The 18,529-nt window shown below is 60.7% G+C and overlaps 4 protein-coding genes across 5 annotated transcripts; 3 read left to right on the forward strand and 1 right to left on the reverse strand.

The window, feature by feature from the left end:
• Positions 1 to 2,478: 2,478 nt before the first annotated feature.
• JDV02_007206 (uncharacterized protein) lies at positions 2,479 to 3,301 on the forward strand (the record flags this gene model as incomplete). The annotated part of the gene is made up of 2 exons (XM_047988678.1): positions 2,479 to 2,828; positions 2,896 to 3,301. 2 exons carry the CDS (start codon positions 2,479 to 2,481, stop codon positions 3,299 to 3,301), a joined length of 756 nt encoding a protein of 251 aa, XP_047844676.1.
• Positions 3,302 to 8,313: 5,012 nt separating this feature from the next.
• JDV02_007207 (uncharacterized protein) lies at positions 8,314 to 10,295 on the forward strand. The gene is made up of 3 exons (XM_047988679.1): positions 8,314 to 8,505; positions 8,556 to 9,083; positions 9,132 to 10,295. Exons 1-3 carry the CDS (start codon positions 8,449 to 8,451, stop codon positions 10,233 to 10,235), a joined length of 1,689 nt encoding a protein of 562 aa, XP_047844677.1. The 5' UTR covers positions 8,314 to 8,448; the 3' UTR covers positions 10,236 to 10,295.
• Positions 10,296 to 12,585: 2,290 nt separating this feature from the next.
• IDP2 (Isocitrate dehydrogenase (NADP(+))) lies at positions 12,586 to 15,855 on the forward strand. 2 transcript variants are annotated; one of them, XM_047988680.1, is made up of 4 exons: positions 12,586 to 13,390; positions 13,701 to 14,422; positions 14,476 to 15,012; positions 15,063 to 15,855. In XM_047988680.1, the coding sequence occupies exons 1-4, from the start codon at positions 13,161 to 13,163 to the stop codon at positions 15,485 to 15,487; spliced, it is 1,914 nt and encodes a 637-aa protein (XP_047844678.1). In that variant the 5' UTR covers positions 12,586 to 13,160; the 3' UTR covers positions 15,488 to 15,855. The 2 variants fall into 2 exon arrangements, with proteins under 2 accessions (XP_047844678.1, XP_047844679.1); XM_047988681.1 differs by having other exon boundaries at positions 12,586 to 14,422.
• Positions 15,826 to 18,411, reverse strand: JDV02_007209 (uncharacterized protein). The gene is made up of 2 exons (XM_047988682.1): positions 17,532 to 18,411; positions 15,826 to 17,400 (listed from the first exon to the last, which is right to left on the reverse strand). Exons 1-2 carry the CDS (start codon positions 17,717 to 17,719, stop codon positions 16,446 to 16,448), a joined length of 1,143 nt encoding a protein of 380 aa, XP_047844680.1. The 5' UTR covers positions 17,720 to 18,411; the 3' UTR covers positions 15,826 to 16,445.
• Between the last annotated feature and the right edge of the window lie 118 nt (positions 18,412 to 18,529).

Below are 18,529 nucleotides of genomic sequence, written 5' to 3' on the forward strand. Positions count from 1 at the left end.
CACACATCAGTCCCTCTGTAGGTGTGCGGCTTCGCGCCCGCCGCGCAAACCTCAGTCGAAACTCGCATGAGCACACGCCAATTGCGACGTCGTTGCACAGCCATGGTTCACGTGCATGGCGGCCCCCTCGCCTCACTCCCCGCGGCCGACCGACGGCCGGCGCTTCTGCTCCCCGGCGGCTGGGCCACGTCAAGAGAGCTCAAGCTCGCCAGCATGTGATCCCGGCACAATCAAGGTTGGCGGGTTGGAGTCGCAGCGTTTCCCGCGGCGACGACACAGCGAGAGGCACGAGAGGGCGATGACACTGGACGTCAGCTTCAGCGAGCAGGCAAACGCCAAACCTCTCCGACGCCTTGCATGGCAGCACGACACAAGCGCTGGTCAGGCGTTCCGTGAGGCTCACCAAAGACTCCCCAGTCTGGCGCCCATCAATTACCGTCTTCGCCTGGCACCGAAACCGACCTGCGGCTGAACAGACACCGGCCGTCGTGGCACGCTGCTGGCCCGGGTTAGCGAGAGCTTAATGCTGGAGCAGCATCTCTGGCTGCCAATGGGACCGCCCCCGCCGTCCAGGGTCCGTGGCTGTGGCGGGGATGTCGACGTCCATCTCGTTAGGCAGCGGGTTCTGTTCCCTGTCCTGCACTGTCCAGCCACCACGGTGGGCATCACCTGCATCGATCGATCCACTAACGATGGCGCAAGGAGGCCATGACGGCACCAGGGTCCTTGGAAGATGGTTCCGCCGTCCGCTACACTGCACCTGTTGCACCGCCGGACATCACGAGCGAGCGCCGCTCATCAGGCGAATTTCATTCTCGCCCGTCCCCGAAGTCGGAGCCGGCGCCGCTTCGGCCGCTACCGCCAACGACCCGCACTCATGGACAAGGACAACAAACGAAGAGAGACGGTGCAGCGTCATGCCCGGCGCCTCAACAGCAGTCTCTCTGAGATGACGCGAAACATTTGGCATAGGCGGCCGCGAATCGCCAACGTCCCAGCTGGCAGAACGGACACTATGCATCACGTTCAACGTCGGCAGGTAAATATAGCCAGCAGACGTGCTCGGTGTCAGATGTGAAGACGCGTCGTGCTCCCATCTCGAAACGGATACCGACTGTGCAGCTGCACGCTCTCTCCAGCGAGCCCGCCTTCTGATGATGATGACCCGGCTACAGGACCAATGATGGCTGGGTCGTCTGGTGGCTTCGCTGCTTGCTTCGCAGGCGGCGTACTCGCACCCTCCCCGTCGACGCTCGGCCAAGTTGAAGAGGGGGGGGGGGGTGGTGCTCGTCAGCCCCGGCGCAGAGACCAGGGCAGGCAAGCCACCGTGTCCGATTTCCGTGCCTCGCAACTCTCTGTGTCCCGTTGGTGGTGGGGTCACGTTCACGGGCCCTTGAGCCGCATTCGCATCGCTCGCGTCTGCTCTATCATCCCAATCATGGAGCGGTTGAGACAATGATGCAACACCTCTGGCCCGCGCGGGCTGCAAGCCTCATTTTCGATGCGCCGGAAGGTGTCCCTGCCTGTCTGCCACAAACACACGTCCCGCATTCCACGACCGACGACGGCATCAGCAGCCACAGCGGCCCCTGAGCGGCGCGCATTGGCTCGTTTTGTGGCAGCCTGGATCCAAGCCATCGCCGCTCAGGTTCTTGTGCCTCTCTCCCTCTGCTCTGCTCGGCAGCATCCATCCGCTATGCTGGTTCAGCACAGAACAGCACAGAACAGGCTGGTTGACGGGCTATACCGGGATTTGGGCCTTCAGATGACCCCCCCTGTCCCCCGAGGATCGTCCCCCCTCTGCCACCCCCATCCTTGTTCGGTACATCCCCACTCGTCCAGTCACACAAGCTCCCATTGTTGGTCAATCATGGGTGTGCCCATGTCTATGTCATCCCGGGGGTCTTACCTCCACCCTCCAGCCGACCTTCTAGAAGCCTGCCCCATTCCTTCGGTCCAGCCCTGCTCAGCCATACCCGTACATAAACTGCACACTGCACGGCCCTTCGTCTCCGTCTCGCCGACACACACGTGGGGTCATGACAACTCCTGCTTCACCTATTTCCCTCTGACCCGCCTCACTTGTTCGAGCTGCGGCGTGTCTCCATCACTGCGCCCTTGGCCCCCGTCACAAGACCCCGTCCATTCTGAAGAGCATATATACCCTCGGGAAGGCTGACTGGCTTCGCCGCAACCTTGTACGAAAGTCTTACTTCAAACTACTGTAACCTATTTGATACTCGTGCTCCTCTTCCGTCCAGCAGCTCAAAGGTAGAGCTTCTTGTCCTCCTATCTCAAACAATATCGGCCCTACTCAACAGTCAACACACGTTATTTGTCCTGTCAAGGCCGGAAGTACAGAACGGCCGTGCTCGAACTAAGCTACCCAACCTTGCGAGGATACCCAACGACGTGATTGTCAGGACGGCGACCTGACGGCGTGGTACTTGGACCACCCTTGGGTTACGTATAAAGACCATGGAATTCGCGTTCGCGCCGCACTCGTTCAGCAACGCCATGCCGAATCCTCACGGGACGTACGACGGATCCTATTCTTCTCAGTACTCTCACCTCTCCGAGCCGTTGGCCAGATACGGAAGCTCCGAAGGCAGTTACGACTCCCTCTCGTCCTCGGCAGTAGCCTCGCCCATGATGGGGAGCGAGTACTACGCATACCACGCTTCCTCGCCTGCGGGTGCCTCCCCCAACACCCAATACACGCAGCCGAGTCCACCATCGACCGTGGCCTATTATGGCAGCCCGGAGCCGGACGCAGAGCTGGATCACACGTCCCCACGGGGGTCAACGGACGATCGCAGGGGCAAGTCGTAAGTAGTAGATGCTCACTCACTCGCGTAGCTGGCCGGCGGGGTTCCTGACAGCTTTTGGACACAGATCACAATCGGGGCGAGACTATCCAGTGTGCTGCCTGCACCCTGGATGCACAGCCAAGCCCTTCAAGCGCCGGGCGGATCTTGACAGACATTACAAGCACCGCCACGCGCCGGACTCGCAGAAGGAGTCGTTCAACTGCGACTACCCACGGTGCGCCCGTCGCTTGGATCCGTTCCGAAGACTGGACCACTTCCGCGACCACCTCCGTGAGTTCCACAAGGAAGACATTGAGAAGCGCGGTGGCTCCATCAATGAGGAGTGGCTCGAGGACCGTCACGTATCGTCGAGCTGGTGGCGATGTTCCAAGTGCCTCAAGAGGGTCTACATCGAGCGCAACGGCTACGAGTGCCCGGGCTGCAAGACGACTTGCCAGGCTAAGCGGAAGGAGGCCCGGCGACGCGAATAGAGGGCACGCGGGCGACCATCTCACGACGACAAGGCGCCAGGGAGGGCCAACGACTGACTTGCACACATGATAGAGGTCATATCCGGCGGACCCCGGATATGCCATAATGCAGCGTTTCGTTTCCACTGTTTTGGTTTGGCGTTACTGGCGTGCAGCGCTGCTGCTTGGCTCGCGGCGCGGGCTTATGGGTTCAGAGTCGGGGCGGGATTTCGACGTCACCCGCCGGGACGACTCGAGAGGCGGCGAAAGGAAGGGTTGTTGGGGGCCAAGCGCTGGTTGGCCGTCGGGTGCGGCTGTGCGCTGTCCTGGTTGTCTTTGAGTGGACAGCGCAACTAGGCAGCTGTGTAAGGTAACTAACTTATGTGGTGGTGGTGTACGTTAATGGCGCTGCGCTCAAGATATCCCCCATTGCTTGTTCACGTTTCCCTGCGCAGATCAGGCCCTGGCCTGCGACAACCGTCTTGCTCGTGTGTCTTCTTCATCAGCCCTGCCTGTCTGTGTCTGCAGGTTCCGTGCGATCCGCTCGCATCTTGGCGAGTTCCCTGCAGCTGGGCGGGACGGAGGGCCGGCCTCCCCTACCAGGTCTGCTGCGCGCCTTTCCCTTTGGGTCATGAATGGTCAAGCGTGGTTTTCCTGCTCGACCGGGGCAACAAGGGTGTTCGCCTCGCCTGGCGCGACCAGAGGTGTGGTGTGGTGTGGTGTGGAGTGGACGAGTGTGTGTGGTCGTGATGGCAAGCAGGGTGGTGTGCGTCTTGTCTTGCCTTGTCTTGTCTTGTCCTTGGCCCGCCGCTGCGTCCGCTCCAGCAGCATTTCGGCCGTCTCATCCCCTCCCCTCCCCTCTCCCTCACCCACTCCCTCACCCACTCCCTCACTCCCTCCTCGCGTCCGCATCGTGCATCGCCAGTCCGCCCCCCCTCATCCATGTCCCCCCCCCACTTCCTCCACCACACCACCCCCCCGGCCCTCGGGTCTCGTGGAATTCTTCTAGAAGGAGTGGCGGTGTGTTCTGGCGAACCAGCGGACCTTGCTGCTGCCACTAACTACACTACTACCACGACGTACAGTACTAGCACCACGACTAGTGCCGGAACTCCACCAAACAGCCAGACCGGGGGCGGACGTGAGGGCGACACCAGGGCAGGGGTGCTGGTGAGGGGACGGACGGGATGACGACGACGGGGAACGACGGAAGGAATGTTTGGAAGCTTTCGTGGAAGGCCCTGTAGAATGAAGAATGGGGAGGGGGGGAGGGGGGGCTGTGCAGGAGTGTGGGGAAGATTGAAAGGCATAGTCCGATGGCCATACAGATAGACGTCTGGTGGTGAATGAGGTGCTACGTAGTTTCAACTTGGTATTTAGGTCGGTCGCAGGTGGTTTGGTAGGTAGGTTAGGTTTGGCGTCTGGGCAGCGAGTGTATGTTTGTGTGTGAAAGCGGGGCGAGTAGGCAATGCGTTTGTTCACTTTACGGGAGGAAGATTACCAAAGTATGCTTATCGCGGCGGATGAGGCGATGATAACGATGATGATGGTGACAGCGAGGATGATGATGACGATTGATGATACATGCTGGGGCTCCCTCTGGCGGGTAGCCTGCTAGGGCAGGGATACGGGATATGGGAAGTGGACGTGGGGACGGACGGACGCATGGATCCGACAAAAAAGATGATGCAGGCACGCAAATCAAGTGGGCATCTCGGACGGATTCAGCTCGTGTTGCCGTCGTCGTCGTCGTCCATGTTTTTGTCGCTCGCGCGCGCGCGCGTCAAAATGCCGCGGGATAAGTAGATTACCTTGGTAGTTAGCCCACTGACTTGGCGGGCGGGCGGACGGTGGGCGCATGATAGATTGCGGAATTGATTGAATTGATTGACTGACTGATTGATTGACCGATGGATGGATGGGTGTCGGTTGATGGCCAAGGCCTAGCAGCAGCGGCGGCATTTTTTCCCCCGCGTCCCCAGAAGCAGCAAAACACGCATACTAAGTTACTATCCCCATCTGCGTCCCCCATCAGCATCCCCATCGCATCGCATCCCCATCTAGGGCGACCGTCGTCGTCAAACGTCGCCCCGCCTCGCCGGCCGGCCCGCTCTTCCTGGGGCGCGCGCGCCGTCGCCGCCGTGCGCGATTTTGGGGAACCATGCTAGTTACTACGCACGGCTGTCGCGCGCATGAATGAAAGAAAGCTGAGCAGAGCAGAGCATCTCCGGCGGGATCATCGTCCCCCTTCCAACCTCTCTCTCCCACTTTCCCACCTTCCCAATCCCTTCCTTGCTGGCTTTCGGTGCAAGTGTGGAGTGAAACCCACTTCCGGGCGCTGCCGACATGTAGGTACGCACGTAACTAGCCATGTATTATTCCCGGGGGGTTTTCCCCACAGTCTACAACGGGCGGGCGGCCTTTTTTGGACCTCTTCGCCCAGCCCCTTTTGAACCACTAACTTGGTTAGTGGTTTTTGGGGCGGATGAGGGGCAGCGAGGCCAGGATAGTGGTAGAAAAGCGGTAGTGTTAGTACCTGTGAGAAGCTGGAAGGAAGAGAGAGCCACCACCAATCCACCCCAGATCTCCAACGACTGGAACCCCCCCGCCCCCCTCTTCGGCGTCGCCGACCGGCGGTCTGGCGTCTGAAACGGACGGGCGAGCGGGCGACGATAGAGAGAGAGAGAGAGACCCAGAAACAGTGGGAGGGAGAATCCCACTATCCTAGTCACATGGCGGTGGTTCGGCTGTCTGTGCAAACGAGGGGAAAACAACTCACGTCGCGGTCCGCATCTTATTCGGCTCGCGCTATACAGTACGAGCTGCTTACTTGTTGTTCTTTTCGTACCTTGTAAATGGGACCGACCGACCGTATGTCGGGCCGTCCGCCGCCTCCTTATGGCCGTCCGCCCCTTTCCTCCCCGTCCCTGCCGTGCCGCCCGAGGAGGGACCCGTCGTGATCCTCGACTGACTGGGTCTCCTGCCGGCTCCTTGAAGTGGTGGAATGTCCCGCGCGTGTCGGCCCCTCCTCCTTGTTGCCGTAGTTCTAAGTAGCAGTTGCTGTCGCCCTGCTACTGTGGCTGCTGCAGCTGCAGCTGCTGCTGCTCCCGGCATCAAGAGCTCTTGGCCGGGCCCGCAGTCGTCGGGCGACATGGACATTTGATCCCCGAGCCAAGCGACGCATCATTGTAGTCTTCATCGTCGTCGTCGCCCTCATTCCTGGGCGCGCCGGAACCGAGAGCTTTCTCTCGCGGTGGCGTGTCCAAGCCCGACCGTCTTGCGACGGTGGACGCGCGAGGCACCCTCCGCTCTCATGTCCCCCCTCCCCCAAGCTCTCGACCCCCTGAGGCGCGTCAAAACGAAACGGAGGGACGGCATTCCTCGACCCCCGTCCGTCAAACGTGGCGAGGCGCCAGACCTGAGAATTCTACTTCCGGGCGTGGCAGGTGCGCCGGCGTCTATGCTGGAGTGAGTTTGCGTGATCACCTGGCGGCCATGTTGGAGCACCAAATGCACAAGATTGTCTCCCCAGGCGTACGAAGTAGGTACATACATTCCGGACCAAAGGTTACCGTGTATCAGGGGCGCGGCCCCCGCCGCCGTCGAAGCCGGCCCTCGTTCTCGCCGCCCAAGACGCTCGTATGGCGCGGCTGCTCACCCTCGGCCCGCTCCCCAAAGACCGCCCGACCCTGCGTGCCGATTGCTCAGACGTAGAAGGGCGGGACGGGGGTTGGGAGACGAAGGCGGCCTCGCCTCCGCGACCGCCACGACACCGGGGGTGGTATTCGGCTGCATGGCTGTAGACCTGTTAACACACTCTGAACGTTCCCTAGTTCGAAGGCTGGTGGGTTGTCCGCACCGGGTCGTGGTGTGTAGTTTGCCACGTATCCTGCCATGCGCCGCCCCGGCGAACGTGGCCGCGCCGCCGTATGTTGGCGCCGGGTCGACGTCTTCGTCGGTGAGGGGGGCTAACAATCTACCAATATAGTTGGTCCGAAGGGTATTTAAAACTGTGTCTGGTCTCAGGGCATGCTCCAAGAAGGGGCAAGGAGGGCGTGGGTACTTACGTTGGTACAGTCTTACTATGTGGTAGAGTGCAATCGAGAGGATGAAGGAGGAAGAGAAGCTGAACGGGCGGTGGCTTGCGCGAGGCCTTCCATGTGTCGGGTCAGGGGTCGCTGTCACCTCGCTGGCAGCTGACAGGCACTTCTGTTCAGTGATGCTAGCCGCCTCGAATGGGTGAATCATGGTTCTTGACAATTCCATGCGTTTGCACAGTTGCCCTGGCTGCTCTTCGCTCCGGCAGACTGGTTGACCAACTCGGTCCTTGTCAAGGGGGACCAACAAGCTCGGTGCGGTGCGCCCAAGGCGTATGAATGTTTAGTGACAGTCACAATTTGCAGTCTCTGGTACTTGAGTATTTGTGATGGGGTTGCTGATAGGGCATGACGATGGCGATCACGAGACTTGGCAGGTGTGTTTGGTAGCGGCGGGCACGGCACTGCTCGATACTGAATCCGACGCCTTTTGATTCCAGGGATCCTATACCGCAATCCGATACCCGAGAATACTATCATTCCATGACTGAGGACGTTGGCTTGGTGCCCTTTGATATTCGCGGACATTAGGTACACGAGCGGGTCGTCGACGACTCGACAGCGGTTCAGCAGAGGCTCGGCGGCACATGTCTTGTGCGATGACAAGGGCAATGCATTCGCGTAGCGTCGCAATGGCATCTGATGCGGGATCAGGGATGGCCAGCGCGCCATACACCGTTGTAGACGAACCATTCATGTTCAACGAGCTCAAGCCCGAGGGCACGCACTCTCACTTTCGATCAGTGAGTACTGGTTGGTAGAGCTGGGATTGTCGAGACTCGAGACGCCTCAAAGGTGAGGTCGGTGGCCGTCGGTCGCGCCCCACTAGGTAGTACCTTAGTTACACGCGGTCAAGGTACCTACGCAGCTCGTTAGGGAGGTCGCGTCTGGGACCCACAGGGGTTCCAGTCGAGTTACGTAGCTACTTCGTACGTCCACAGATGCACGCGCACACGGCAAACCGACCGACCGACCGACCGACATCCATCTGCGACACCAGCACCATCCGGCTCTCCAAGCCGACCGACTCTGTGCGCAACGTTCCTCTGACATCGCCAATCAAGCCGCACGATGGCAGACGCAGAGGAAAAGGCGCGCCAGGAGAAGCTGGCCGCCGCCCGCAAGCGCGTGCGCCTCCCTTGACGACACGTCGACCCGGCAGCTGCTAACCGGCACAGGTCGAGCAAATGAAGAAGAAGAAGAACAAGAAGGCCGCAGACTCCAAGAAGGACGACTCGGGCGCCACCGAGACACCGCCGCCCGAGGCCGCAGAGGCGGCGCCCGACGCGCCCACCGAGCCCAGCGACAGCAAGCCCGCCGACGCACCGGCTGACGATGCGGCAGTAGCTGACGACAAGGCCGTCGTTGAGGAAAACACGGACAATTCCTCACCTTCAGCAACACCATCTCTTGCCCAGCAGTCCAAGATGAGGTCCACCTCGTTCCGCGCGGGCTCAGGGTCGGGGTCGGGCACGGGCACCGTCTCACCCGCTCCGTTCAGCCCCGACGGCGACACGGCGCCAGACATTTATCGCAAGCATGTCGCCAAGATTGAGGAGCTCGAGAAGGAGAACAAACGCCTGTCAAAGGAGGCCACCGAGGCGGAGAAGCGGTGGAAGAAAGCAGAAGAGGAGCTGTCGGACCTGCGCGAGGCCGACGGCGAGGCGCCAGCAAAAGCCAGCAGCAACACAGAGCTGGAGAAGCTGGTGCGTCTCTCCGCCCTTTGCTCCCGGGTCATGACTGACTCGTCATAGAAAAGCGAAGTTGCCTCACTACAGCGACAAAACGCCCAGCTTCAACAACAGGTCTCTCGCGGCTCAAGCCACGGCCACCGCCCGTCGATGTCCATGGCTTCGCCCCCTTCGGAACTGCAGGCCGATCTCGCCTCTAAAATCGCCACGATTGAGTCTATGGAGATTGAGATTTCCAAACTCAAGGCCCGAGTCGAGCGTCAGGAGACGGGGGCGTCCTCCGAACGGGAGCAGGTCACCGCGCTGGAGGAGAAGCTCGCTCGCGCCGAAGCAGCCGCTGGCAAAGCCCAGCGAGAGCTGCAGGACGTGAAGCGCAACCTTGAGCGAGCGACGGAAAAGGCTGTTCGGGAGGGCAGCGAGCGCTCCAGCGCCGAGACCAAGGTGAAGACGCTAGAGCACGAAGCCGAACAGCTGAGGGCAGCCAAGGACGAGCTGGAGAAGAAGGCCGACGGCTTGGACAAGAAGGTGGCCACGCTGACCACCCTGCATAAGGAGCAAGACGCGCGGTCGCAGACATTGCGGAAAGATAAAGAGCGGGCGGACAAGGAGGCGGAGGAGCTGCGAAGCAAGGTCGAGAAACTGGAGAGTGAAAACATCAAGCTTCGCAGCCGCAAGTCGGCCGAAGGAGGCGGCGGCTTAGACGACGAAGGCGTCGACGAGCTGGAGAATGAAGAGCGACTGCGTCTAGAGCGCAAGATCCGCACCCTCGAGAAGGAGGTGCACAATTTGCGAAGCGGCGCCTGGATCGAGAAGCGCCGCGAGATGGAGGCGACCAGCCCCGGCTTCCACGACGTGGACCTGACAGGAGGCAGCATGGGCGCGTCGCCGCACAAGAAGCACTCTGGCGGCGGCGGCTTCGGCGACTTCTTGACGAGCGGGCTGAACGCGCTCGCCGGCGGAGGCGACGACGAGGGCTTCATGGAGGACGAAGACGCGGACTTTGACGAGGACGCGTTCCGCAAGGCGCAAGAGGAGGAGGCGCAGAAGCGCATCGAGAGGATCAAGGAGATTAAGCGGTCGCTCAAGCACTGGGAGGGCTGGCGGCTCGACATTGTCGACATGCGCCGCGGAGGCGGGGAGGGTGTTGGGGACATATTCGATGTTTAGACTATAGGTTTGTTTCTGTACGATGGATAAAGCAATACATTAAGGGCGGCGATGATGCTACCAAGAGTCGCAGCGGCTCCATGCCGACGCAACAAGGACAGTGCCGGTGACGAGAAAGATGGTGGTATCCAGTGTGAAAAAAACAGCAGCATTCTTGTCCCAAAGAGAAGCGAAGGTTCCAAATGTCCCTATCATAACGTCCGACGCCACCATCGCCACGCCATCATCGCCAAGTATCCCCAGTCGTCATTCGTGTTCAGCAGCGTTCATATTCGTCGAAAGCAGCAGCCGTCATTCATTATTCTTCCCACATATCGTTGCACAGGCGCGCTATATCGGCTGGGTTGGTGTCAGCTAGGTACCTCAGATTAGACAAAGGCGGGCAGGCAGGCAAGCAGGCAAGCAGGCAAGCAGGGGGGCGAGTGAAAAGAGAGAAAAAAAACCAACGTCATCAACCTATTCTCAACGCCCATCAACTTACCATCAACGCCATCAACCCCAGGTAATCATGGCGTCGGCCTCGTACGACTTGACGAGGGAGCGCAGCATGTCCCTGCCCTTGCCGCGCCAGGACCGCATGAGGGTCAGGAGGCGGCGGTACACGCCGAGGGGCATAGTCGACGACGATGACGACGACGGCGGCGGTGTGAATCAGAGGTAATACTGTCTGTTTTTCAACAGTGTAGTGCACACGATAGAGGATATTTTATGTACGATGTAGTGGGTAGTTGACAGGAGCGTCAGTCAATGTGGAGTACAGATGGGCAGAAATTCAAAGCATATCGTCAAACGCCCAACGGCTGGCCTTCCAGCCCCTTTATAAATACGCATGTATGTACGAAGTGTGCATGCACGCATGCATGCATGCAGCACCAGCGGCGGCTTGGCTTCTGGGGGTGCAAATAAGCTTAACATCGCGTATCCGATCCGAGGACGTGAGTGAGCCAGTCGATGCGGCGTCGCGTAGCACGTGGGAGTGAGCCTCCCGCGGGGAGAGAGGGAGAACGTGTTCAGCTGCTGGTGTGGCTTTGGCGAATAGAGACGAATATGGCAGTTCGGTCAAGGTGAGCGAGTGAGCCATGGGCCATGGTTGCCTGCCTGGACGCCAACCGTGTTGAACGGTGAGGGCGGCCAATCTGTGTTGTTGTGGCGCGCTTGGCGGCCAATGAAGCACAGTCAGTGGGCGCGTATACAATACGAAGGTAGTGAGGTGAGACGACGAGATGCAGTTATAGGACCAAGAGGGGCGACGGTTTTTGCTTGGCGGTGTTGGGAAGCGGAGGTGGGCGTGCCTGCGTGCCTGTTGTTGATGGGCGGGTGATGTTTCATGGATGTCGAGGTTGGCTGCGATATCTTGGGCTGCTGGGCAGAGGGCATCATGAATCGTGATGCACTACTAATAACGGCTGTGTCCATAGACGGTGGAGGTCCACAGATGATGCATGCATGGGTGGCTCGGCAGTCAACGCCTTGTAGTGCTGTACTTCGTACTTCAGGTATGAACGAGAGACGGCAATTTATTTCCTTATCGCTGTTTACGAAATTCAATGTCATGAGAGCCACTACGTAAGTACTTGTTATAACAAGTATAGCACCGTCAACCAGGGTCCCAATCTCCAACTTTTTTCTTTTTTTTGCTTCCCTTGGATCAGGATCAGACAGAGCACGCACGACAAGCGACATCGGACGTCATGGTGGACCCAGGAACAGCACACCGGGCGGTGGTCGGTGGATTCTGGCGTGTGGATCCCGGTATCCGAAGCAATTGTGCAACTTTATTAGGTACGTAGTTAGTGGGTTCGCTGGTGGCTGCTGCTACGTACGGCGTGAGCCTCGCGATGTCGTTGCACGAATCGCTTTGTTCCTGTTGGTGGTCGACGACGCACGCAGCAGCGATTACCAACCCGTCTCGTCGGGTACGTAGGACAGACTGCAGGGCAGGCAGGGATGGAGAGACACAGGCGCGCGCCGCACGCTCGGCTATCGAGCTTCTCCGCATTCTGCAGCTCGGCGATCCGGTCCTTTTCCCCGCGCACGCGCACCACCACCATGCGCAACTGCACCTGCAGCGCAATGGAACTTGAAAAAGCAACAAGAGAGGGAGCGGAGAGGGCGGCATGGGGGTCACAACCTCGGTCAGCACCTAGCAGCGATGATGCACCAGCCAGCCACCCCTGCCCCAAGGTACCTAATGTACCAAGCTGGTACCTTTGCAACGTACGATGCGGCACGCGATATGTACCTTGCGGAAGGCGCGACTCGAGGAAGGCACCTTTGGTAGGTTGGGGAGGCACTGTGCATATTCGTAGGTGCAGAATGTAGTTACTGTACTTTGTACTTTTGCTTGCACGTCACGTCCAAGAGACTCTCAAACCTGCCCGTCGGCCGAACCCCCTCACGGGACTCTGAGACGCGAGCTTCGCCCAACCCAGCAGCTGCATGTTGCCTCGAGCCCCCCTCATCGTCAGTTCTCTCCTCCTCCCGATACAACCGCCGCCCAGGCATGCCACCATCCCATCCGACCCCCGACAGCGACTGCAACGATGCCATCGACACGACGACGCACCCACCTGCCACTGCCGGCTTCGCTCGCCAGACAACCCCCCCAGTGGGCTGGCCCGCTCGCCGCCCAGAGACCAGCTCGAGAGCTCCCCCACAGCGCAGCTCAGGGGCCGCTCCCATGCTCCCAAGGCATCCATCCATCCATCCATGGGCCCCATGGGTCTTTGGCCAGTTCTAGCGCCCACGCCGCCGCTCCCGCCCCGCCCATGGGATCCTATTCGGGCACTCTGCGGCGCCGAGACCGCCCGGGCCAGGCACTGCCAAACGCCAGGCGGGCACCATGAGGGTGAGGTGAGGTGGACGAGAGGAGGAGGAGGATGGGGCATGACTGATTGACGGGCGACGAGGGAGCGAGGGAATAAGATGATGTCGCGCGCTCATCGCATGCCAGCTCCCTCCCTCTCTTCAACCCTCATTGCTGGCCAGCTGCACGCCCGTTTTGCGACGCAAAGACAAAGGCAATCGACCATCCGCCACGGATTACCCGGCGCTCTCATCATAGGTACCGAGTTACGCACCGAGTACATTTTGCACAAGCCCCGGCAAGCCGCCCTGCGTGTCGCACAGCATCCGCCCTCGACAACGTCATTCAGGTACGCCGCCGCGCCCAGCCACTTCACCACCCTCCACTACCCTGCCACGCGCCCCCCCAAAGAGGGCACGAGACAAAAAAGTTTGAATCATTGTGCGGTTGCGTCTGCGGCGGCGGCAGCGCCCGCCCCTTCGTCCGGCCCGGTTAGCAAACCTGCTGGGCTTGGCCTGGCTGGGCTGGGCTGGGCTGGCCAAGCCGATGACACGCTTCGTCGCTTCGCTTCCCAACGTCGCCGCAGCTCTGACTTCGACTTTGCCTTTGTCCCTCTCTCCCCCTCTCCTCCTCTCCTCCTCTCACACTCGTCGCGTCAGCAATTCACCTTTTTGGCACCCTTACTCACCGTGCAGCAGCAGCGCGCGCGCCCGTCCTTGTTTCGGCTACCGCAAGCTTAACGTCGGCGTCTCGGCACAAACCGTCCGCGGCCCCGAGCCGTTCGCGCACTCCGCTGCACTCCGGCTTCCCCCACACCCGCTGTCGCAATTCCGCCTCGGAAGCACCCTGGGGCCTGGCCTGAGTAGCCGACAAACCCCGCGCTCCCTCCCGCTTCTGCATCCCCTAGCCGCCACCTTTTTGAGCCGCCTCTGCCCTACTCGCTCCTATACTTCCTCCGCCATCATGAATTCTGCCGCGAGGATTCTCTCTTCCTCTTCCCGCCAGAGCTTGCGCCGTCTCCAGATTCGCTCCGCCGCTCCCGTCCCCCGTTTTGCCCCGACCTTTGGAGCCGTCCAGACCCTGTCCGCATCCGCCCGCACCATGGCCACCACGCGCAAGATCAAGGTCAAGAACCCCGTTGTCGAGCTCGATGGCGACGAGATGACCCGTGTTATCTGGAAGGATATCAAGGACAAGTTCATCTTCCCGTACCTCGACATCGACCTCAAGTACTACGACCTGGGCCTCGAGTACCGTGACGAGACCAACGACCAGGTCACCCTCGATGCCGCCGAGGCCATCAAGAAGTACTCGGTCGGCGTCAAGTGCGCCACCATCACCCCGGACGAGGCCCGCGTCGAGGAGTTCAAGCTCAAGCAGAGTAAGTGGTGTGCTCCAGCCCCACGACCGGACCGCGGACTGACCGCGGAACAGTGTGGCTCTCCCCTAATGGCACCATCCGTAACGCGCTAGGCGGCACCGTCTTCCGCGAGCCCATCGTCATCCCTCGCATCCCCCGCCTCGTCCCTGGCTGGGAGAAGCCCATCATCATCGGCCGTCACGCCTTTGGCGACCAGTACCGCGCCAAGGACACCGTCATCAAGGGTGCCGGCAAGCTGTCCATGGTCTACACCCCCGAGGGCGGCGAGCCTCAGGAGATCGAGGTCTTCCAGTTCAAAAATGGCGGCGGTGTCGCCCAGACGCAGTACAACACGGACGAGTCCATCACGGGCTTCGCGCACGCCTCGTTCAAGCTAGCGCTCGACAAGGGCCTGCCCCTGTACATGAGCACCAAGAACACCATCCTCAAGAAGTACGATGGCCGTTTCAAGGATATCTTCCAGGAGCTGTACGACACGCGATACAAGAAGGAATTCGAGGCCAAGAACATTTGGTACGAGCACCGACTCATCGACGACATGGTCGCCCAGATGATCAAGAGCTCTGGCGGTTACATCATGGCCCTCAAGAGTACGTATCCCATTGCCCACGGGCGAATCACCGCATGCTGACCTTTTCAGACTACGACGGCGACGTCCAGTCTGACATTGTCGCCCAGGGCTTCGGCTCTCTCGGCCTCATGACGTCTGTCCTCATCACCCCTGACGGCAAGACGTTCGAGTCCGAGGCGGCCCACGGCACCGTCACCCGCCACTACCGCGAGCACCAAAAGGGCAACGAGACGTCGACCAACCCCATTGCCTCCATCTTTGCCTGGACCCGTGGCCTCATCCAGCGCGGCAAGCTCGACGAGACCCCCGAGCTCGTCGCCTTTGCCGAGAGCCTCGAGCAGGCCTGCATCGACACGGTCGACGTTGACGGTATCATGACCAAGGATCTGGCCCTGGCATGCGGCAAGAAGGCCCGCTCCGACTACGTCACGACCACGGAGTACCTCAACGCCGTGGAGCGCCGCATGAAGAACATCCTCAAGGAGAAGCTGTAAGAGGAGGACCATTTGCCCCTGGGCGAGCGGGCTGGCGGGCTGGCCACGTAGAGAAAGAATACCCAAGACGGCGCTGTCCGTCGTGCATCTTTATCAGGGCAAGCAGGGCTGCATCGGCTTGAATCGGCGTCTGCATACATGGGAAGACGGCATCTATAACCCTGCGCTCGAGGACGCGGGGCCGTCGCACGCATGCCGCTATGCGGCGGCGCGGCGGCGGCGGCGGCGGCGGGTAGGTAGACCGGCAGCAGGGCGGCGAGTAGACCAAGTGCATGTAGACCATGATACAAGAAGACAAGTTCATGACATTCACGCCAATGCGTATGTATCCCTACGGGGCACGGAATAGAAAAAAAGGGAAATAGTATGCTCTCCGGCGTCAGTGTATGGAATCGTGCGTGGACGCTCCGCTCCCCATCCGCGGCCGAGGCAATGGAGTAATGACATACTGCTCCTGCTCCTGCTGCTCCTGCTGCTGCTCTATTGTACACGCGATTTTCTAGAACCACCAACTCCGTCCGACCCGATTCTTCTTTTACCTTTTTTGGACATTATCCCCCCCCTTCGCGATCCTTTTTCAAAGTACGTATCCTCCTTCCGTTCTTCCTCTCCCCCTTTTTTTACCCTTTCCGAGCGGGCGTTCCTCTCTCCGACAAAAGTGTTCTGCCTGCTTGATCGCCCGTCCGTCCATCCGTCCGTCCCAATGTTGCCTGCCTGCCTGCCTGCCTGCCCGCCACTCGTGATTTTGATCCTTGTGGTACAGCACGAGGGGAAGAGGGGGGAAAGGGTAGCAAACTCCCATCCCACCATGTGAAGGAACAAGAATATGAATGTTTGACAGTGGGAGAAAAAAACGTGAATAGGGGAAGGAAAACACACGCATATTTGTTGACACATTAAACCACAAGTCCCTTTTTTTCACAAAAAAAAGGGCGGCCGGCCGAGACGTTTTTGTCTGTTAGCCGTCTCTGGATGCCGAGGCGGGTGCCGAGGCGGCGGCGTCCCTGTCCCTATCCCTTTCCTTGTCCTTCTTAGAGCGACGGGCCACGGGGGTGCCGTCCGGGCCGCCCTCGCTCTTGCGCTTCTTCTTGGCTGGGCGACTGGTCGACCCGCCGGGCCGGTACCCCGGGTCGTCGTCACGCTTGCGCTTGCCCCGGCCGCTGACGGGCGTGGAGCCAAAGTCGCGGTCATCGTCCATGCCGGCCTCCCAGTCGCCGCCGCCGCGGTGGCGGGAGTGATTGTCCCGTTCGGCGGCGAGGCGCGACGCCGCACTGGCGCGCTTACCCCTGGTGCCGCCCCTGCCGCCGCGCTCTCCGCCGCGTCCGCCGCGAGACTTACGGCCGCCCGTGTGGCCACCTGCGCCGCCATGGCCGTGGTGGCCGTCGGCGTGATCGTCGCCGGCGCCACCGTCGGCACTGGGGCCGTGCTCGCCGTCCTGGAGGAAGACCTTGGGCGCGTGCTTTCGCAGCCAGTTGGTCACACTTGTCGGGTTCTTAATCTGCGGGTGCGGCGCTGGGGTGGCGTTGGGGTGTGCTCGGGGGGCGAGCGTGGGCAGGGCGGCGTGCTTGCCATCCGGGTCCATGGCGGAATCGACGGCGTAGATGTAGTTGTCGATGTCGTCGGCGGAGAGGAAGCCGGCGGGGTGGGCCTCGCCGTCTGGCGGGGAGAGGTCGGTCACGCTGGCAGGGTGGGAGTCACGCGTCGCGGCGTACGAAGAGTGCGGCACGTCGTGGAGGAGCTGCTCGAGGCGCTTGGCGGCGCCGTCCTTGCGCTCGGCGCTGGCAGCCTGCCGGCGGTCGAGGGGGAGGACGGGCGACCGCGAGTCGGAGGGTGGCTTGAGGGCGACGTCGATGCGCTTCTCTGGGGGAATTTGCGGGGAGTTGTTGATTTCGAGGAGCATGTCGAGCAGGCGGCTGCAGGAAGGGGGGAGGGAGGTCAGCGATGGGTCCGGTTGATGAGGAGGAGGTCGATGAAGAAGGCCGCAAGCAACGGCCGTGGTGATCATCACGGTGACGGGAGCTTTTAGAGCGTGGCAATAACTCACTCGTTCTCGACGGCCAGCCGCTTCACCGTAGCAGAGGCCTTGTCCTCGCGCTTGTGCAGCTCCTCGCTCTGCTGCATCTTCTGGTCAAAGACGATGCGCATCTTGCGGTACTTCTTCTTCCACGACTTGTAGCCGGCGCTGCGCCGCTCGTGGGGGCCGTCATCGGCCTTGCTCGGTGAGTCGGCCATGTGCAAAAGCAGGCCGCTGCGTGCGAGCTGTCTGTCTCCCAGCAGCCCAATCGATAGGGGGGAGGAGCTTGTGTGGTTTTTTTCCCGGAGCGTGTGAAGCCCAAGCCGTTGGCGGCGGGAGTGTGAGTACGCGGCGGCGGAGCCCGCCCTCGGTGCTCAGGTGGGTGCAGCGAATGCGCCGCCGGAGCGAAAAGCTCTTTGTCGAATCTAGTATCAATGCCCTGAGTTTGCCGTTTTCCCCCCCAGCTGATGGGTGCGATGGATTGGGGGCGGATTCGCCGCGGGATTGGGGGGACTTGGTGGTGTTGAGGGATGGAGACGCGACAGACGATGAACAAAGGCGCTGCGCTGCGGAAAGGAACTGGCAAGAAGCTGCGGATTGACGACGATGTCTCGGCGGGAGGATCGGCGTTGGATTGGCTATGGCACCGTGTCGCTGGGTGGTGACGGTGGGTGATGTTGATGATGATGATGAAGCAAGTTTGGGGGGAAGAGTTTGCGGGACGAGGGAGGGAGGTCGACGATGAGAGGGCGGTTGGAGCGTCGTGGCGGCGGTGCGTGTGGTGGTGGTGGTGGTGGTGGTGGTGCTGCGTTGTGGTAGGTAAGGTAGGTAGGTAGGTAGTGGTGCCGTGTGGTATGGTGTGCGTGCGTGCGGCGGCGTGTCCGTTTGGGGTCCCTTTCGCTCTCCCTCCTTCTTTTCCGAGGCGGCGCATAATAGTCATCACAGCTCAACTCCAATTTGTCCTTGGTTGGCTGAACCTTGGTGGATGCTTTTTCGCCGCGCAGGTCCCATATGCCAACTACCCTGTA

This window comes from Purpureocillium takamizusanense, chromosome 6 (genome assembly GCF_022605165.1).
Source record: "Purpureocillium takamizusanense chromosome 6, complete sequence".
Classification (NCBI taxonomy): Eukaryota; Fungi; Ascomycota; class Sordariomycetes; order Hypocreales; family Ophiocordycipitaceae; genus Purpureocillium; species Purpureocillium takamizusanense.

Bases quoted from the DNA above. Each gene is read 5' to 3' on its own strand.
- IDP2 (XM_047988680.1), top strand. From the start codon at position 13,161: ATGATGTCGCGCGCTCATCGCATGCCAGCTCCCTCCCTCTCTTCAACC. The intron at 14,423-14,475 runs GTAAGTGGTGTG...ACCGCGGAACAG, and splicing joins GGAGTTCAAGCTCAAGCAGA to TGTGGCTCTCCCCTAATGGC. The intron at 15,013-15,062 runs GTACGTATCCCA...TGACCTTTTCAG, and splicing joins TTACATCATGGCCCTCAAGA to ACTACGACGGCGACGTCCAG.
- JDV02_007209 (XM_047988682.1), bottom strand. From the start codon at position 17,719: ATGGCCGACTCACCGAGCAAGGCCGATGACGGCCCCCACGAGCGGCGC. The intron at 17,401-17,531 runs GTGAGTTATTGC...CCCTTCCTGCAG, and splicing joins CGGCTGGCCGTCGAGAACGA to CCGCCTGCTCGACATGCTCC.
- JDV02_007207 (XM_047988679.1), top strand. From the start codon at position 8,449: ATGGCAGACGCAGAGGAAAAGGCGCGCCAGGAGAAGCTGGCCGCCGCC. The intron at 8,506-8,555 runs GTGCGCCTCCCT...TAACCGGCACAG, and splicing joins TGGCCGCCGCCCGCAAGCGC to GTCGAGCAAATGAAGAAGAA. The intron at 9,084-9,131 runs GTGCGTCTCTCC...GACTCGTCATAG, and splicing joins ACACAGAGCTGGAGAAGCTG to AAAAGCGAAGTTGCCTCACT.